The sequence below is a fragment of the Candoia aspera genome, chromosome 2 (assembly GCF_035149785.1).
Source record: "Candoia aspera isolate rCanAsp1 chromosome 2, rCanAsp1.hap2, whole genome shotgun sequence".
NCBI classification, from domain to species: Eukaryota; Metazoa; Chordata; class Lepidosauria; order Squamata; family Boidae; genus Candoia; species Candoia aspera.
Window position 1 is genome coordinate 130,688,174 of NC_086154.1, and position 21,481 is coordinate 130,709,654.

Sequence of the window (21,481 nt, forward strand, 5' to 3'; positions counted from 1 at the left end):
TAGTGTTGTCCAAACTAATTGTACCTTCTTTTTAGAAAAGCTGATTGTATTTCCGAACTTTGCATCAGTGAAAATATGAAGAGATTTATTAAATACATTTATACACAGTGTAGTTAATAAATTTCACTAGTATTAAAACATTAAGTTTTGAGGCAGCAATAAAAATGTAACTACAGTGGTTAATTAGATGAAAGCAAAATAATAAAAACAAAAACATCTCAGCAGCACCTAGCATTAATTCTGGATTCTGCATTGAATGAAATAAATCACAGGTCAACATTGGAAGGATTCTTAAAGTTTGGATGATAAATAATGTGTGTTCTCTGGTATACACAGAGAAGCTAAAAGCTGCCAGTATCCTACAGCTGACTGATTGTTTCAAGATCTTAATGCTAATTTACTAGCAGGATTATTTTTTGGTTTTCTTACAGGTAAAGGCAAACTTATATTACAAGAAGCACAAGTAGATATTATTCCATTGATAATATGTAACGGATATGATTGGTACGATGGAATATTAACATGGAACGTGCTTTGTGCTGGCTCTGAAAGTGGAGGTGTCGATAGCTGCCAGGTAAAATGGAAATTGTACCATTTTAAAACCTGTTACCAAAACTACTTGTCATGCAGTTCCTTGAAAACACTGTGTTAACTGGTCAAGTAAGCTCCAACACCATTTGTAAATATATACAGAAAAAGAGCTTTTATCTGTTAGATTTACTATTTCAGTTAAGATTTTAGCAATAGCCAGGTTTGAATGTGTAGGGAAAAGCCAAAGGAGTTTTCCAGAAAGTATTATTTATTTTCCTATTCTATTAAAAATACTTATACAAGCTTGATTTTTACAATAAGCCTGCAGAACAGGTAGCTGATGTTCTCAGAACAGCGATTACAATAGTGTTTGTAAGCAACCTACCTTTTTTTCTACAAAACAGTATCACTGTTTTCTTTTGACAATTTGAGAGGTAATTCATACACTTAAGAACAGTCTTTCTATTGTACAATTCAAAGGTGTCACAAATAAAACAACACTATATAATATTTTTGTGTTTCAGGGAGACAGTGGTGGGCCTTTGATGTGCTATTTCCAAAATGACACCAGGTTTTATTTGATTGGAATTACCAGCTTTGGATATGGTTGTGGTGAGCCAAAATATCCAGGTGTTTATGTAAAAACAATTAATTATAGAAGTTGGATAGATGCACATTTATTAGCTAAAACCACAAATCTGAAATTTCAGTTTTTTCTTATCTTTTTCACTGTGGGATGGATAATCATATGAACAGGAAAATATTTGTTCTACTACATTGGAATAATCTTGGATTACTTCTTCATGTCAGTATTGTACAGCTTGGAAACAGGTAGCTTTAGCAGAATTTGTTTTAAATGCATTTAACCTTGCCACAAGTTTATATTAAAAAACTATTTTGCAATAATTTAAAAATCAAACCTTTCCAGGCACTGTTCAGTTACTATATATCCATGCCAATTAAACCCTCTAAATTTAAATGAAGTTTTCAGACAGGCCTAAAATAATTCCAGTGTTTGAACTAGAATTTTAATATATGCAACAGTTTGACCTTAATAATTGCTGTCTGCTTGTTGAGCATTCTTCCTAGCAGTATAAATATGTATAACACCTACATTAGAACAAAATAAAATGTTTCTTTGGTTTGGTTTGGTCTGGTATGCGATATTCGGCCCACCTGCTGACCTGCCAATTATTACCAATAGCATGCACTGAAAATGACTTGTTTTTGGCCAATGACAAAGCCAAGAAGGTGGCATCATACTGGCAGCTTAAGGTTTGATCTGGATACGAAAGAAGAAAATATTTATATACAAAGACCTTAAAATCACCAATACACAGTCTCTTGGGGGAAAATTTTGTTTTTGATAAATATCCAGAATGATAACAAATCATTGAGAGTAATCATGCATCTTCTGTGGTGATACCAGTCTGGTTCTTCAAATGATCACATATCAATAATTTTTCCTAGGATTCTTTCAGTCTTGCTGACTCTGAAGATATAGGCCAGATTCTTAGCAGCATGAAGGGATGAGGGAGTAGGTTTGGGAGGTGGTCAATTCCTCTTTCAGGGACAAAATTGTATCTATTGCCTTGAAGTGGTGCTTGAAGAGCTGGTTGGGCTACTTTCACCCATCTCCATTTTTTTTCTTTTAAGGGAGACTTTGGAATAGATGGTGGGACTACAGCTGGTAGATGGTGGGAATATTCTTCCTGGCCTTTTATACTTATCAGCAGCTTTTGATATGTTTCTGGAACACATACAGGGGGTGGGAATTGAGGACACTGTATTGCACTGGTTTCATTGCTTCCTGACTGGGCAGTATCAGTGGATAATCAGGGATGCACAAACTAGCCTGTGGCTGCTCCTATATGGAATGCCTCAGGGTTTAATACTCTGCCCCTTGTTTTTCAACATCTACATGAAGTCACTGAAGGAGGTCATCTGTTGGTTCAGGGTAATGGCAAATACACTAATGATACCAAATTATATATAAGCACTCAGAGCTGAATAGATGCCATGGAAGTTCTTAGCAATGTTTGGAGGCTGTAAAGGATTGGACAGGACAAACAAGTTAAAAGAATCCCAAAAAATAAAGTGCTGTTTATGCAGCAACAACATAGTAGTTGATTGCCCCCCTTTACTAGCCTTGGAAGACAACCATAACTTGGGAATATTCCTGAATCGACAGGTGGAAATTATGGGGACGAATGCCTTTGTCTTGCTATTCCCAGTGCGGTTTTCTAATATGAAGCTTTGGCAAAAATAACTCCATGGCCTTATTACCTCTAGATTTAATTACTGCAATGCACTCTACTTAGAATTGCCCTTGAAGTCCACCCAGAAACTGCAGTTGGTACATAGTACAATAGCTCAGATACGGGTGGGCAAAAGCCAGTTCAACAGTGTAACACCTATATTGTGGGCACTGCAGTGGCTTCAATTCAAAGCACTAGTATTAAACTAAAAAGTCCTACAGGGCTAAGACCTGGCTCTTTTAATAAGCTCTTGGAGACTGAGGGTTGGAGCTGGCAAGGCAAGAAATTGGAAGTCTGGGTATGGTCAGACCTCTGGATAAAGGAGAAATACAACAAACTGTCCCATATGAGAAATAGGTTGCTAGCAGTCCATTGTAAAAGCAAGGAAACAGCTCAGGATCTGAACCTTGAGCCCTCCATAACTAGATGTGCCAGGAGCTGTTCTTCATCTTAATATGGTTGCTTGGTTCTAAAGTAACTTGAATCTTAAGTACCAGAGAAGGTATACTGAATTCCAGAGAATAATTATTGCAAGGATCCAGAGGCCACTTTCTGACATATTTTCCAGGTAAGTTGATGTATCGCTACTATCTTAAAGTGATACATCACTCTTGATGGGTTGTCCCAAAGAGAATTTTGGTCTCAAGGGGACACACAGGAAGTGAATGAGTGCACGTTGGTATAACTCTTACTATAACTCTTACTTCTTTTATGCTAATGCCATTGACTACTGGATATCAAAATGAGCCCAAACTTAATACTGAGGCAAATCAAGCATATCAAATAGTGTGCCAGCTTTTGAATTTTAAAGACTTAGTCAAGGGATAAAACATATTTGGATAAAGATGACAGGCAAGAGAGAGCAGAATTAATGACTGTCTGGGACTCAATGTGGGAATAGATGCAGCCCAGATCTTTTAATATCTTAATGCAGGTATACCTTGAATAGATGCAAAATAATTTCCTGCTCCCTTGCCCCCCAATACTACAGAAAGTTTCATGAAAAGCTGAAAGCTTGCACATTATTTTGGTACCTCGGGTTGACCTAATAAACCTGCGTATTTATTATTCACAAGGCTTAGATGCCATTCATGCAAAGTAGAAATTTATACCTATACTGTTTAGGTGAACTAAGTTAAAATGTATACAGATAATAATATAACCCAAGAAACAGCACCAAAGAAATACCTCTCGATAGTCAGTAATCTCCAGATTACATGAGGAAGCTGCTCACACCATTCCCACCTCAACCCTAACGGATCTCACAGGGCCAGCCTCAAAGAGGGTTTAAAATCTGTTAGGCTGTGTCCCCCATTACCTTGGAAGGTAAGCAGGCTGAGTCTGGCAATGAGAATCAGAATAGCCAAAGGGTCCGTGATCGGCAACGGAGACAGCAAATCGCAGGCCGTATGGTTTTCAAACGACTCGATGGGAATTACAGTGGCGAGGAAGGCCCTCAGCCTCCCGCTTCAGCGGTTATTGTAATAGGGTGGTTTGGTGACCGGTTGAAAGCAGTCCCTTGCTTTCCCCGTTAGTCGTCCGCCTTGATATGCTCGAGGGCAGCGCCCTGCCGGGACACCCCGCAGGGCTGACAACGCGTACCAGCGCTCGCGCACCCGGTCACCTGACCCTTAGCGGCCCTCGCCTCAGGGAGAACGCGCGCGAGTCGGGCGCCATTTTGCTTCCTGGACGGATGATGAGACGGAATTTTTGCCCCGCCGCCTTTTCCTGTTGGGCTCTGCTTGTGCTGTTCAGGGAAGCCGCACCCAAAGCCGTGTCCTCTCTGAATCTTACTGACGGTGAGCCCGGCCTCACTCCGACCTCGCGGGGCGTCGAGCTCGGCCCTTGATCGCCAACGTGCCGCCTAGGACGGGGTAGCGTAACAGACCGACCTCGAGAGAAACCCGTCGCCGGAGCGCGCGGGAATTCTTCGAAACTGCCGTACAAACGAGACGTGTCGAGGGCGCGCAAGTGCTAACGGCGTTGTCGGAAACGACTCCGCGGAGAGGGAGGCTGCGAGCGCGCCCAGTCGTGAGTTAAGGCGGGCGCCCCCGGGAAGGGGGCGTCCGCGGGGCTACTGCGGTTTGTGCAACCCTGGTAGCTCACGAAACGCCCATCACGATCGCATAAATAGGCGCGAAAGCGGAGGTGCTGCGGGCGCTTGCTCGCAAGACGAGGGAGAATAAGCGGTCACTACTCCCGAGGATGTCTGTGCAAAGTTGTCTTCTACCAATGCGGGGGTTTCATTCCGTACGGTATTGTCGTTGATACGGCGATTAGGTTGGGGGCGTGTAGATCTCTCCCTCTTCTTTCCTTTTGAAGTGAGGGACAGACATAGAGCTACCCGGGCGCGGCCGCTGCGGATTCCTCAGCTGTCGGTAACCTCTAAAGTTTTGTGCTGGGATCTCCTCAGAAATCGTTATCGTTGATCTGTTCCCAGCCCCTTGGGGGAACTTCTATAATCAGGCCACCGCAACAGGAATGAGATAGCTCAGGTTTTAGGATGTGAAGGAATTAAAATTTAGGGATCAATGGAAAGACTGCTCAGGCCACGTTTGTTGATAATTTACACAATATAACTTTATAAGGTGCCTGATATCAGTTATGTGATCTTAAAATAATGAGTCTTTAAATTATTGGTCGCAAGTGAAGGCATTTTGGGGTTATTATTTAAATTTTATGTCTCATTCTTCAGATACAGTATTAGAACACACAGGAAAAGATCCTATACTTGATGCAACTAAGTTCTAGTATCAATATACTGTAATTAGTTTGCTTTAGGGTAGATCTCACCATTGACTCTATTCTAGTTTATTCTTGGTTGTACAACACACTGAACCATAAATTAATCACAGGGGCTGACTTTGTACAATATGCTAGGCTAAGGTAAAATTGGCTAGTAAATATATGGTCCAGTCATACAACCTAAATGGGAGTAATTCAGTTCATCAAATCTTTCACTCTTGTTTCATCTTTCTGGTAGAATGTGATTTTGTAAAAGAACGATTTCAAATATATTGTTGATAAATGCATGCTGTTTCTTATGTGGCTTACCACTTAACTCTGCTTTGGTTTCTAGTCTGTGGAACAAGGCCCCTTATGAATAATAGATCAACAGGAACTCGAATTGTAGGTGGACATGATGCTACACTAGGGGCATGGCCTTGGCAAATTAGTCTTCAAGTTTATGCAGTTGGTCTAGGATATGTCCATGTATGTGGTGGATCTTTAATTAATAAAAACATAGTGTTGACAGCAGCACACTGCCTTAAAACATCAGAGTATGTACCTTTCCATTCTAATACTTTTTTTTCAATTTAGGTGTGATAAAATTATTGATAAAAAAAACACAGACTAAATATTATATAATTATATATGAAAAATGGGGATTTAAAGTATGCCTTCCCTAGCCTGTTACAGAATTGTCTGTCCTTAGAGCTTTGAAGCAGGTTTGGATTCATAGTGCTTGTCAAGGATCACAAGAAGGTAGACTTTGGGAGGAATTCTTGGTGCTTTCAACAGTTTTTCTTTAATTATCTGCCTGAAAGTTTTTCAAAGTTGCCAGCACTAAACCTAATTGCTTTAATGATAAATAGTTGTGTGGAAGAATGACATAAGAGAAAAGGGTTTTTTTTAAAACATTATGAACCATTTTCCCTTATTTTAAAATACTTATCTCTGGTATGCCATATATTATTAGAGGCTCTTTTTTTTCTTTTTTTTTTTAAACTCTCTCTCTCCCCCAACTGACTCCTTCACTATCCCAATTTAGCTGATCAGTTATAAATGGCCCATCCAATTTCTTGCTTCAAAAGGTCTGGCTTTCACTTCCTATAGCAACCCTGTTGGGCAGCAGTGAAAGGAAGAAATCTGCTTGACCAGCTCATCTAGCAAAGTTTTTTATTACACAGTGGCTGAACATGCCTTTCGGAAGCCGAATCACTAATATTCTTCCTTCACTGTTGCGAGCATCCCATGATTCTGGAGTTAGTAAATATATACTGAGATTTTATTGTGTAAAGTACTGTCATGAGTAAGGATGGCGAGCAGGGGGCTTCCATCCAGGCTGTAAAGCGCATGCGTAGTACTGAGGAATTAGGCAGCCATTCAGAGAGACACAGATTGGGTCCGCCTTAGCCTTTGGGGTTTATATGTCTGGGTTTTTCCCACGCTTCTTCAGTTTGTTAGGATTTTCTGTTTATGTAGCAGTAATAAAACACTAGAGACCTATTCCTTGTCTCAGCGTGGTTCCTGGCTGTTAGGACAAGTATGTGTCATGAGTACTGATGGTGAGCAGGAGGGGGCCCCTATCCAGGGGGGAAAACGCATGCGCAGTACTGAGGAGTTAAGCAGCCATTCAAAGAGACACAGATCAGACCCGCCTTGACTTTTGGAGTTTATCTGTCTGGGTTTTTCCCACGCTGCTTCAGTTTGTTAGGATTTTCTGTTTATGTAGCAGTAATAAAACACTAGAGACCTATTCCTTGTCTCAGCGTGGTTCCTGACTGTTAGGACATCAATCCTAACAAACTCTACTACTCCCATTGAAAGAGGGAGGAACAAACAAAAAAAAAGGAAGAGACATTTGGGAAAATGTCTTCAGAAAACCAGGAAATTTGGCAAGCCATCCAACAACTGGCAGCAGCATTGCAACAACATCAACAACAAGTAGATCTCCAGATCAACACATTACAAGCAGCCATGCTACAGCAGTTACAACAACCAGCTCCGATTAACCCACAACCGGTGCCAGCAGCAGCAGCTCCGCCAGTAGTCTTGAGATCCCAGGGCAGTCTACCAGAGAAGTTTGGAGGAGAAGCAGGACAGTTGAGAACCTTTCTCACACAGCGCACAATGTTTTTTGACCAGCAAACCAGCAGAGTTTCCCACAGATAGAACCAGAGTCACCTTCATTTTAAGTCTGCTAAAGGGCCCAGCAGCCAAATGGGCTATTCCCATGGTGGAGAACAATGACCCAATTCTCAACGACTACCAGAATTTTCTGGCAGGGTTCCGAGCGCACTTTGACAACCCGATCAGAGAGGTCACTGCCAGCTGGGAAATTCGGAAGCTCAGGCAAGGCAACAAGAGGGTGGGAATTTACATTGCTGATTTCAAGCTGTTAGCAGGAGATCTGGACTGGAATGAGAGTGCCTTGAAAGACCAATTCAAACAGGGGCTGGATAAAGAAATTAAAAATGAATTAGTGCGCCAGGGAACACCAGCTACCCTAGAAGGTTTATATCAACTGTCTGTGGTCGTAGACGCCAGGCTAGAAGAGCTCAGACAGATGCAGCCGGGGAGAAACAGAGGCCTCAGACCGCTTCCAGAATTTCCAGCTCTCTCCGCAGCATCTCTTTACTCAGGACCAGAGGAGCCGATGCAGATCGGGGTGAGCAGGAGGCTTATTTCCGAGGCTGAGAGACAGAGAAGGAGAGAACGAGCCCTCTGTTTCTACTGCGGAGTCCAGGGGCACATGGTAAGAGCTTGCCCAGCGAGAAGCCAAGCAAATTCCGTAAGAGCCCCAGGGCAAGCAGCAGAACCAAGAGCCACCTCCACCTCGACTTCCAACCAGGGAAACTTGGTCGGTCTCCCTCCACAGAGCTCAGCAGGGAGACCATCAATCAATTAAGAAGGGCTCATTCCGAGGATTCCAGGCAATCCTTTTACTACTTACCAGTCATAATGCACGTCAACCCAGAGCACCAGGTCAAGCTAGAGGCCCTCGTGGATTCCGGAGCTTCCACCAATTTTATTGATGTACAGGCTGTACAAGACTTCAACATCCCGACCATAGAATTGCCACGTCCCATAGAAGTGGAGACCATTGACGGCCAGCCCCTCAAGGCAGGGCCAATTAGAAGGTTCACAGAACCGGTGCAACTGACAACGGGAGACCACACTGAGTGGATCCAGCTTTATGTTACTGCATCGCTTAATGTGCCTGTAATCCTAGGCACGCCTTGGCTGAGGATCCACAACCCATTGCTGAACTGGGCTATGGGAGCAATCTCCTTCCCAGCTAAGGAATGCCAGCACCACAAGATTCAAGCTGCTCTCCACTCTCCAGCAACCAACGCAGTCACGGAAGCAGGGGGGGTCCAATTGCCAGCCAAGTATGCAGATTTCGCAGACGTTTTCAGCGAACAAGAGGCCATAGCACTACCCCCCCATAGGGACTGTGATTGCACCATTGAGTTGATACCAGGAGCCAGGATTCCAGCGAGGAAACAATATCCCATGTCTCCCAAGGAACTAGCCACCTTAAAGGGTTACTTGGATTCTAATCTCCAAAAGGGTTTCATCCAACCATCTACTTCCCCAGCGTCTGCTCCTACCTTCTTTGTACCAAAGAAGCCTGACCCGTTGGCACCGGCAAACCAGGAGGCACCCATGAGAGTGGTGCACGATTTCAGTTCCCTCAATAAACTCATGGTAAAAGAAAATTACCCACTCCCACTAATATCTGATCTGCTGGATCGCTTACAGAAAGCACACATTTTTACTAGGTTGGACCTCAGGAATGTGTACAATCTGATCCGGATGAAAGAGGGGCATGAATATCTGACTGCCTTTGGCTTGTCTAATGCAGGAGCCATATTTTCCAGATTTATGAATCAAATTTTCTGATTTACTAGGATGCTACAACTCATGTAACCCATGTACGTAATGTCTTACAAAGACTGGGAGAGAACAAGCTGTTCGCCAAGCTAGAGAAGTGTGCCTTCGATTTAACTGAATTACATTTCCTGGGCTATAAAATATCAACAGAAGGCGTATCCATGGATCCTTCTAAGGTCCAGGCAATTCTCTCTTGGCAACCCCCCGGAAATGAGGAAGAGGTACAAAAATTCCTATGATTCTGCAGTTTTTACAGGAGATTGATAAATAAATTTAGTGACAGGGCTAAACCCCTCACACAGCTTTTGAAGAAAGGATCAAAATTCATTTGGGGGGAGAGGGAGCAAGCGGCCTTCCAAGAATTTAAGCAGCTCTTTGCATCCCAGCAGCTTTTGAAGCACCCTGATCCCACAAAGCAATTCATAGTGCATTGAGATGCTTCAGATATTGCTATTGCGGCTGTTTTATTGCAATATACTAACAAAACAGAGAATACTTTGCTCCCTTGTGCATTTTTCTCCCGCATGCTCTCACCAGCAGAGAGAAACTATGATGTTTTTAACAAGGAGTTGCTGGAAATTAAAGCAGCATTTCAAGAGTGGAGGCACTGGCTAGAAGGTGCAACTTTCCTGTGAAAGTTTGCACCGATCACAAGAATTTACAGCTTCTACAAAACACCAGATCCCTCACCCCACGCCAAATCAGATGGAGCCAGTTTTTCTCCCATTTCAATTTTGTTATTTCTTATGTCCCCTGGGCGCAGAACTGTTTGGCAGATGCCCTGTCTCGATCCATTCAGGCAACTCCCGCTACTCACCAGGAGGTACAGGCTACGATATTACAACCTCACAACTTTCAGCAGTCTATGAGGGGGAACCAGACAGAGATTTTAGCAGCAGGCAGACAAGCAGAGGACCTATTTACAAGAGTCAGAGCTCAACAGCAACAGGACCCGTATGCCAGGGCCAGGATGGATGACCTCCAGAGGGGCCCGCAAGACACTGCCTCCCCCTTTAATGTGGAGGCAGGAATCCTCTGGCATAGTGGGCGATTATACATTCCCCCTTCATTGAGGGAAGAAGTACTGAGACTTTGCCATGACCATCAAACGGCAGGCCACGGAGGTGTTTTCAAAACTCTCCACAGAGCTCTGAGAGACTACTGGTGGCCTAAGACGACTGCAGACATAAAGGGCTACGTTGCTTCTTGTCATACCTGTAGACGAGCCAAGCCTCTCCCAGGGAAGCCCACAGGACTCTTGCAACCCCTGCCCACCCCCAGTCAGCCTTGGGATACAATCTCCATGGATTTCATCACTGATTTACCCCCGGTCCAGGGGCTGACTTCCATACTAGTGGTGGTGGACCTTTTCACTAAAATGGCTCATTTTATTCTGTGCAAGGGCCTCCCATCTGCGCAAGCCACAGTGCAGTTGTTTATGGACCATATTTTTAGGTATAGAGGCATGATAAATCACTTGGTGAGTGACAGAGGCCCTCAGTTCACTTCCAGGTTCTGGAGGGTGCTTTTCCAGTCATTAGGGGTCCAGATCCACCTATCATCATCGCATCATCTGGCTAGTAACGGGCAAGCTGAGAAAATTAACCAATGGTTACAGCAGTATCTCAGGTGTTACACCACTTATCAGCAAGACAATTGGCCAGCCCTGCTCCCCATGGCAGAATTTACTTATAACAACTCTGTGCAATCCTCTACCAAGATGTCTCCTTTCCAAGCACTCTACATGGTTAACCCTCGGGTGTTGCCCACCTCCTCCCAGCAGGGAACTGTTCCAGCCGCGGCTGATTTTCTTAAAGAGCAACAAGCCACACAGGAGTTGTTGAGCAGCTGAAAAGGACAAAGAGTGCTTACAAGAGAGCTGCAGATGCTCACAGACAAGAGGGGCCAGAGATTGCGGTAGGAGACAAAGTGTGGCTCTCTACCAAGTTTTTGACCTCTACCAGGCCCTCCAAGAAGTTGGACGCTAAGTTTGTGGGCCCTTTCACTGTGGTACAGCAGATAAATCCAGTGGCTTATCGCTTAAAGCTGCCAGCATCCATGAAAATCCATCCAGTCTTTCACAGAGCCTTGCTAGCCAAAGACCCTCCCCCAAGTACCTTACAATCGCAAATGCCCCCCCCCTCCAGTAATTGCGGTGGGGGAGGAGGAATACAAAGTCGAGGAAATTCTGGACTCTAGGAGGAGGGGAAGGAGCATCCAATATTTAATACACTGGAAAGGGTACCCTGAGGAAGAGCGCACGTGGGAGAATGCCAGAGATGTGCATGCACCAGCGCTGGTTCATCGATTCCATCAGCTTTTCCCTCACAAACCCAAGCCTCGCACTCTACCAAAGATTCCACACTTGACTGAGCAAGCAGAGGAATCCCAAGCAGAGGAGTTCGTAAGTTGGCAACCTCCACCCCCGCCAGAGGCTCTGAGGCCAGAGAGAGAGGAGGAGGGGGAGCCGCAGCCCTCCACCTCAGGCTTGCATTTCCCAAGGGGGAGGGGGGAAGAATCTTCCAATTATCTAGCTATTTTCCAGCAGCAGCCACCTGGACCAGAAGCATTATCAGACCTGGAGAACAGCACTGATTCGTCTTGGAGGAGTTTTCCTTTGAAGAATTTCCATCATTGCCCAGTTCCCATGGGAGCTTGGAGGGGGAGATGGACTCTCATGAGACCCTGAAGGGAGGAAGGAACTCTGGAAGGGAGGGGGCTGAAATGGAATGTGAATCTGGAGGGGAGGGTGATGTCATGAGTACTGATGGTGAGCAGGAGGGGGCCCCTATCCAGCGGGGAAAACGCGCAGTACTGAGGAGTTAAGCAGCCATTCAAAGAGACACAGATCAGACCCGCCTTGTCTTTTGGGGTTTATCTGTCTGGGTTTTTCCCACGCTGCTTCAGTTTGTTAGGATTTTCTGTCTAATGTAGCAGTAATAAAACACTAGAGACCTATTCCTTGTCTCAGCGTGGTTCCTGACTGTTAGGACAGTACGTCTTTCTTTTTTATTTGTTTCATCTCAGTACTGTATTTCAATAACAATTTATGTATATATCCTAACAGCTGATCTTGGTTTTGTATAAATGTTTCAATTTCTGTCATTTTTCTCAAGGTCCCTGTTTCTTTCTTGGAATCACTTTTTACAGTATTTTTCCAGCCGTTTGTAAATACATCAATCATGGTAAATTCCTACCTTCATTAAGTAGTTCTTGCTGTATCATTAGTCTATTTTTTGAATCTCGATGTTCATATTGGCATATGTGATAAAAATTTTCATGCTGTAGTAATCCCTGAAATAAAAGGCATTTGATGGTAAAGCTAAGGGCAAGGTCAATGGACTTTGTTTTAGAACATTCCATATTTTTAACATTTGTCGGAAGTCCATTGGCTAAGCTGGCTCCTTCTGTGACTGATATTCTGCTATTTGGATATTTTACCCATTCTGTTATACATAATAGACAGCTTGTTCAATAATATAATTTAAGGTTAGGAAATGCAAGTCTGCCTCTTTCTTTTGAGTCTTGCAAAATTTTGAATCTTACTCTTTTTTTCCCCATTCCATATACATCTGTTGGTTCTTTTTGCCAATCCTCCAACCTTTTGTCTGAGAGTGTAATTGATACCATTTGGAAGAGGAGGTTCATCTTGAGTGGTATATTCATTTTTAATGTCACAATAAGCCCTAGCCAGAAAAGTTTTAGGTTTTTCCATCTATGAAAATCTTGTGTTTTTTTCTTCCATAATTCATTATAATCATTCTGAAACATGTCTTTGTTGCATCCTGTCAGAGTCCTAGATATTTCATTGGTTTTTTTTTTTAATTATCTCACAACCAGACTTTTTTGGAGTCTTCACAGTTAAATATCTTATTATCTTGGTTTTCTTTTCATTGATTCTATATCTAGAGAATTCCCCAGAGTCTTTAATTGTTTAATTAGCTATCTTATACAGCCCTGTGCAGTGCTACATCATCTGTATAGCATTGCCATCGTAGCTCAGGGACTACCTGTTTTACACTTCTGCTATTCTTGTCTTGCTTACCATTCCTACAAAACAAACTTATCAACAGTGAAATCTCAGCTATCCTACCAACAAACACATTTGTGATTATATTCATAAAGTACAGGTAGTCCTCGACTTACGATAACAATTGGGACCAGAATTTCCATCGCTAAGCAGTGCGGTCATAAAGCATGACCACATCTCTTAGCAATGGTAATCCCTGCAGTCCTGGTTGCCATTAATTGAATCCCACGGTTATTAGGTGAGGCAACTTCCCACCAGCTTTCCACAACCAAAGTCAGTGGGGAAACCAGTGGGAAGTTGCAAGTCCAAGGCTGGCAGGCAGGTAAGTGGCTGCTGCCAGGCGGGGGAGAGTGAGGGGGTGCGCAGGAATGCAGGGATGGTGCACAAGAGGGTCACACAGGCTGGAGGAAGCATGAGGATGTGACATGAGTGAGTGAGTGAGGGGCCACACAGGTCGGGGAAGGTGCATGTGGTTGCAATGTGGGTCAGGAAGGGTGTTTGGGGGTCCAAGAGGGGCTGCATGGGTCAGGAAGGGTGCACAGGGCCGCAGCATGGGTCAGGGAGGGTACGTGGAGATGCAGCGTGGGTCAGGAAGGGTATGTGGGGTGTGGCGCAGGTTGGGAAGGTGCTGTGCAGGTTGGGGAAGGTGCACGAGGCTGTGGTGGGGGTCAGGAAGGGTGCACAAGTGGCTGGTGCAGTGCGAACACAAAGGGGCTAGGGAGGGTGTGTGGGTGGGGGGACTTACCACATCAACTTGCGACCTTCCATACTGGCTTCCCCATTGACTTGCTGGGGAAGCCAGCATGGAAGGTTGCAAATGGCAATTGTGATCATTCGGTTCTTGGCAACCTGTCATAAGTGTGAATGGGTTGCCAAGCACCCAGATCACGATCAGGTGACCACAGGGGCACTGCAACAGCCGTAATTTAAGGGACTGTTCATAAGTCCCTTCGTTCAGCACCATTGTAACTTCAAACGGTCGCTGAACAAATAGTCATAAGTCAAGGACTACCTGTATTGTTTTCTGACTAGCTATCCTTTTGTGCCTGCTATACCCTTTTCCCCCAGACCTCCCTGTTTTCTTCTCCATTTACTCTCACCAGCCTCACCCTCCCAGTCTGTTTAGACTACATGTGAACTGATTTCACAGAGGATTAATTACAACCTCCAACAAGTCTAGTCTAGGGGAGTGCTACATTGAGCTCCCGCTCCTCCCTTTGCCACTTGCCTTCTCTCTACGTTAATGTTTAAATAATAGTTTGCTGTTCTCTGTGTTTTGTCTTACTTATTTCCCAACTAATATCAAACAGCATCAAATGTTCATGTTACAATCAGCTACCATCTTATGAGTCCCAAATATTAAGGGAATTCATTGTATTATCTTCTTCCCATAAAGTAGTATCAGGTCTTTAAATATTAGAGGTTGTTCTCTACTAATTCTTCATGAAATATTATGTTTATTAAAGAATTTGCTTATCTCTGGGAGCCCAGCTTCCTTGCAGTTGAATACAATTACCTTGAAAGGGAACCCCCCATTTCTATCCTACTTCTCTTTTTAATAATGACAGAACTAGTACCTTGAAAGATAACGTTTTGTTTCCATTCCAAAAATAAAATGCTTTATTCTGTTTTAGTCCATGAACTTTTTACAGAATTTTCTTTTTCACCTGATTTTTTTTACAAATATATTGGTATATCTCTTGGCTTTTGCATTTGATTGAACTTCAGACTAAAGTCTCGTAGGCATATGAAAGCTTTAAATCTGGTCGTTCGTCATTTAAGTTTTAGATATCCAATTAAATTAGTCCTTTCTGCATTTTCCCTAATTTCTCTAATTCTCAAAAATATATAATCTGTTTTAATTCTGTATATCAGCCAAATCCAATCTAGGTTCAGTAACATCTTTAACTTTTCCAATATTAAGCTCATTTTCCATAATGACAGCATATACTTTGTTAGCTGTTTGGGCGACCTCCAAAACTTGAGAAGACAAATCTTTTAGTTGTTTATTAATTTGTTCAAACATACATGCCAAATCCTTTCAAATCCAAGTGTCTGATTTATCTCATTTGCTGTTTAGTTCTTGTTTAATTTGCTTAATTGTATTTCCTGTTAAATCAACCTCAAGGCTTCTTCTTGAGCAGCACTCAGCATTCAGGCCACTGATAGGAATTTTTCCTCCTCTGTCATCTCTTCTTCACTGCCAGAGTGGGATGTCATCTGAGCCATCTTGACCATCCATGTAAGCCTTAATTCCTCACTATTTCAGGGATTACCTGTCTTAGACATCTTTTTATTGTTAATATGGCCAATTAGTTGGATATTAATAAAACATAAATGACAAAAGTCATAAAGAAAGCTGGGCTGGGAGAAGAGCAATAAGCTGACTATGCCATCTTCTCCAGTCACCACCACCACCCCATTGTTTTCTGAATCTGACAATAGATGGATGAATGGATATATACATACATACTTTTCAGCTAACTGAAGGATGCGTGGATATCACTTTATTTCAATATTGGAGAATCACAGAGTTGGAAGGACTTTTGAGGTCATCTAGTTCAACCCCCTGCTCAGTGCAAAATCCACTAGAGCAGCCTTTCTCAACTTTTTGACCCTGGAGGAACCCTTGAAATGTTTTTCAGGCCTTGGGGAACCCCCGCACATTCAGGCTCAAATAAAGGCCAGAAATTACAAAATTATTATATTCATTTCATGTGTAGGCCTATATATATGCATTAACAGTATTCTTAAACTTAAAAATAAAGAATAAAACTTAGCTCTTTAATGTGAAGTTGCCCAAATTTGAAATAAGTTTTTAAATAAATTATGATCTTCCAGGAAACCCCTAGTGACCTCTCACAGAATCCTAGGGTTCCATGGAACCTTGGTTGAGAAATCCTGCTCAAGAGCATCTTTGATGGATAACCACCTGGCCTCTGTTTGAAGACCTCTAGAAAAGGAAAACTTACAGTGTCATGTGGCAGACTGTTGTAGTGGCTGATGGCTCATAGAGTCAAGAAATCCTGCTTGAAGTCCTGAATGTCCTTCCTTGTAGTTTTTCCCCACTAGGGCAACAGAGAATAACTCCACTCTCACTTCTGTGTTGCAGGCCTTCAAATATTTGAAGAATATTATCAAAGCTCAGTCATTTTTTCTGTATACTCAGATGTTTAGCCATTATAGGACTTGGTTTCCAGACCTTTCACCATACTGGTGGCCCTCCTCTGAACTTGCTCCAATTTGTGGCCTTCTTGAACAGTACTCCAAATGGGGTCTGAGCAAAGCAGAGTGGAGTGAAGCAAATACTGTCAATGATCTAAACTCTATGCTTCTCTTACCTCTCCCAAGGTATCATTTGCCTTTTTAGGAGTTGCATCACACTGCTGGTATATGTTTAACTTGCAGTCCATAAGGACACACAAATTGCTTTTACATGTACTATTTATTTATTTTTTAGATTTATATAGTGACACGGTGAAATATGTATCTCATAGAAAGCAAAGAGGTGATGCCCAGAGAAGTACAGACAGAAATAAAATACTTGCCTATTCCACAGGCAAATCATATACCCCAGCACTCCAGAACAAAAGCACAATGTATATAACAAGATGGGGAAGGGAAGTAAAGGACACATCTCATTCTCCATCCCCACCGTTACTATCTCAACATTCTCCCTATCACCATTACTTCTGCCACAGGATGCTCTCTACCAGCCTCAGCTTATCTCTTCTGGGCAGCTGGGCATGTTTCAATGCACTTTGGTGCAGCCAAATTTTTAAAAATAGGGTTCAGAGACACTTTTGAAAATAAAAAGGTACTACAGGTTGCTCCTTCACTTTGCAACATACCAGCCTATAATTAAATTAAACATATTTAAAATACCAGAAGGGAAACTACTCTAAGACCAGCAGTACATGTAAAACACATGTGATACTTACAGAAACTGATTTATGCTGGTCTCTGGCTGTAATAAAGATTTAATTTGTTCTGATACAGAAACTGAATAAAATGAATTGAAACTACTATGGTAAAATGGGGAACAGAGTTGCTTTATTAAAGTTTTAAGGTTGCTTTTATAAGAGTAATGTGCTTGCTTGGAGATTTTAAAAGGTGCTTAGATTGGAAGATGACGCTATAAATGGCTGTAAGTAATGCTGAGTATACGCTACCACCAGAGAGACATAAATAGATTTCCTATAAGCATCTGAGCAGCTACTATGGGAAGCAGGATGCTAAGATGGAGAGAGAGAGAGAGAGAGAGTGTGTGCAAAGAGAGAGAGAGAAAGAGGGAGCACTTTTTAATGGTGTTGCTGTTATTTTCTTCAGTGATCCTTGTTTTAGCCTGAGAATTTTAATCAGGAACTGTACTTAATAGTTTATTGTTTACTTAGAATGGAATTTAAAAAAAACAACTCCCATGTCACAAAAGTTATAAAATAGCAATGTAATAATAATAATAATAATAATCCCTACAGGAGTTTTATTCTGTCCTAGGAACCCAGCCATTTGGAGGGTTGTAATTGGCTTGCATCATCTTAATGAAGATAACTCTCATACAATAAAGCGTCGGATTAAAGCTATCAATATCCATCCGAATTATATTTCAGAAACATATGAAAATGATATTGCCTTGTTAATACTAAGCAGATCTATCAAATTCAGTGACTATGCTCGGCCAGTCTGCTTACCTGCCACAACTCTTTCGACAAATGGACAGTATCCATGTTACATAACTGGATGGGGTAAAACGAAAGAAAAAGGTATTTTTTTATTTGTGACATATTTATCATAAAGCGATGTACAAAGTTCAGATAAAAATTGCAATGCAACAAAAATAACCAGTTAACACTAACAACCATAAAATAAAAGTAGACCCTACCACTATATTCATTGTAATAGTTCTTTAGTTTTTCTTTTAAAATGTTGTTAAGAGTATTAAATTTCTGGTAAATGTTTTTGCTGTTACTGCACTCTATTCATGGCATTTCACATGTCTGTAGGGAAAACTAGGTTTTGTCATTGATTTACACTTTAGATGCTGAAAATCTTAAATTTCTTTTTTTACAAATCTAGGGCGTAGGAGGGCTACTAGGCCTCTCTATCTGAGAGGTCCTGGATCTGGATTTACGTGCATGCAGCTAAACATGTAGAAGCAAGTTTGCTGTCCTCTCCTCCCCCTTTTTTCATCCCCCCTCCCCCAAAATGCTGAACAAGGTAACCTGCAGTGCAGGGAAAGGGCAGGGAAGAACTCTATTAACAGCAGTTTGGATTGGGGGGATACCCCCCTCTACCTGAATAAAAAAATCTCCTTCAAGTTAAGCTTAGCTCCTGGAGACTTCATTCATGCAGCTTTCTTTGCAGCAGTACAGCAGTAGTTTGCCAGTGCCTTCTTCCAAAAAATGTTTTAACTTGCCAATCTAGCCTATTGCTAGCCCTGGTTTTCTCTAGTAGTCTACTTTGTGAGTACTGATCAGGTTAAACCTTGTTTAGCTTCCAAATCTGACACTTTTTTTTTTTTACATGTTTTATCCTGCCTTTATTATTTTTATAAATAACACAAGGCGGCAAACATACCTAATACTCCTTCCTCCTCCTATTTTCCCCACAACAACAACCCTGTGAGGTGAGTTGGGCTGAGAGAGAATGACTGGCCCAAAGTCACCCAGCCTGCTTTCATGCCTAAGGCAGGACTAGAACTCACATTCTCCTGGTGTCATGAGTGCCGTTGAGCTGAAGACATCAGCGCATGACAATAACAAGGAAACAGGGGAAGGGGCTCAAGATAAGTAGCCATCAACTTACAAAGACTGAAGGACAAGAGACAATGGCTAAACGGATCGCGAGGCACACCCAAGCTGTTACCGCTAACGCAACGGATATCGCCCAGCTGACAGCAATCACCGGAGGAATAGGGAAACCGATGATGGGCGATCCCGGAACGCCAGCGGGGCCTCGCAACCCCTCACCTACCGGCAGGACAACGTGTTGGACAAAGGGGGGGTGACGTAACCGTGAGTGAGGGGGCGCTGACCGGCGCGGGGTATTTAAACCCCGCACCGGCGCGCTCCTGTCACTCTCAGCTTTTTTCCTATACTGTACCTACACTGCGAATAAATCAGAGCCTGTTTCACAGAATCAGCGTCTGAGTATTACTCGGAGGTAGGCAGCGCATGACACCTGGTTTCTAGCCTGGGGCCTCAACCACTACACCAAACTGGCTCTCGTGGTTGTTGTTATTTTTATTTGATTTTTATCCCTTTTTTTTTTAAAAAAATGGTCAACTCAAGGCAGTAAACATACCTTCTGTCTCCTATTTTCCCCACAAAAACCCTGTGGTTGGGCTGAGATAGAACGACTGGCCCAAAGTCGCTCAGCCAGGTTCCATTCACAATCTCCTGGTTTCTAGGCCAGCACCTTAACTACTACAGGTAGTTCTCAGTTAACAATTACTCGTCCAATGACTGTTTGAAGTTACAATGGCATTGAATGAGTGGTGGTTATGAGTGGTCCTTGGAAGTTCCATCTGTCCCATCACCCCGACGGTCCTGTGACCATGATCTGGGCACTTGGCAACTGGCTTGCACTCATGACGGTAGCAGCGTTCCACAGTCACGTGATCATGACACCCACACACTCCCTTGCTCCTCCTCCCACCAGGCAGCAGCCACTTGCCTGCCTGCCAGCCTGCTTGCAAACAATCTGGGACTTACAACTTCCTGTTGGCTTCCCCTCTGACTTTGGTTGTTGGAAGCCAGCAGGAAGTTGTGAGGAGGTGCAGGGATTGCTGTCGCTAAGTGATGCGATCATGTGATGTACTTTACGACTGCATTGCTTAGTGATGGAAATTCCCATCCCAATTGCCACTGTGACTTGAGGACTACCTGTACAACAAACTGGCTCTCATTAGGCTAACTAGTGCTGCCATCTACTGAGGTGCTCTGAATCGTAGCTTATCTAATTCAGCAGCCTCCCTCATACAGCATTTTTGAGTAGACAATGTGGTGAGGGCTTCAGCAAATGACAGCATGTGGATCACCTTTTCTGAGCTCAGAAGCTAAGCAGGATACTTGAATGGGAGATTTTCAAGGATTATCAGTGCTGTGGGCTAGACTGGGAAATCAAATGATGTCCAAGAAGGAGGAAGTAGGAAACCACTCCTGTACTGTTGCCAAGAAAATTGCATAAACATCAGGAGTCAATCTCAACTTGAAGAAGACTTCACGTAGACACAGTAAGGTTAGTTGCATGCACCTAGACTGAATCCATACTGGTATCTTAATTGTACCCTTAAAATAAACAAAATATGAAACAGTTCTCACATCTTAAGTTTTCTAGGCATTGAACTTTGAAAGATAGTTCTTCCCATTTGGCTCATTATAGCAATCAGTAGCAGCCCTTTTACTGTTAGATGAGGCCACTTTTGGCTGTCTTCAACAAAACTACTTTTTGGTTTTGCTCCTGAACTTACTGATTAGGTCTGAGCAACCTGAATAGATTTCTTATCCACAAAGCATTTGCTCTTTTAATCTTACAGACTAAGAGGACTGCCTATTTAGAATGAATTAACATTTGGGTACATCTACCTTGCAGCGTTTGAAACTTGAATTAAAAAAAAAAAAAAAGATTTCACTAGAGTGTAGCCTGCTAAAGATGAAATGTATGATCCTTTACCCAAGCAAGTATGGTACCTTCAGCGCCAAGAATAGCAGCACTTTTTCATCTTTATAATTTGCAACATTTGTGTTATATCAACATGATGCATAATGTAGTATGGAGTAGCTAAATTAAAGATTCTAAAACGTTCTGTCTCATTATACCCTTTCCCCTTGGTTTTCCATTTCATACCTTCTCCCCACCCCATCAGGCATTCATTCTGAAACCAGTAACCATGCTTGGTTATGATTAGTCTGTTTTTGTTAATCCTTTCTCCCCAACTTAATTTTTCTCCTTCCATATTTTCTTTTGTGGTTCTGTGATTTTTCAAGTCTTCTACGTGTACAGTTACCATTTTTATATACATGGTTAGACTTTATGAAGA

At 42.6% G+C, this 21,481-nt stretch overlaps 2 protein-coding genes across 2 annotated transcripts in view; one reads left to right on the top strand and one right to left on the bottom strand.

Annotated features, from left to right (window-relative positions):
- ATF1 (activating transcription factor 1) overlaps positions 1 to 21,481 on the bottom strand; it is a 364,083-nt gene that overhangs the window by 217,998 nt on the left and 124,604 nt on the right. The gene's annotated exons all lie outside the window — the stretch shown is intronic.
- The window catches only part of LOC134490068 (transmembrane protease serine 9-like), a 62,958-nt gene that overhangs the window by 26,671 nt on the left and 14,806 nt on the right, over positions 1 to 21,481 (top strand). Inside the window, exons 4-8 of the mRNA XM_063292952.1 lie at positions 432 to 574; positions 1,056 to 1,281; positions 4,325 to 4,588; positions 5,869 to 6,070; positions 17,938 to 18,203. Coding sequence (XP_063149022.1) covers positions 432 to 574; positions 1,056 to 1,281; positions 4,325 to 4,588; positions 5,869 to 6,070; positions 17,938 to 18,203 — 1,101 coding nt within the window. The remainder of the gene's footprint in view (positions 1 to 431; positions 575 to 1,055; positions 1,282 to 4,324; positions 4,589 to 5,868; positions 6,071 to 17,937; positions 18,204 to 21,481) is intronic.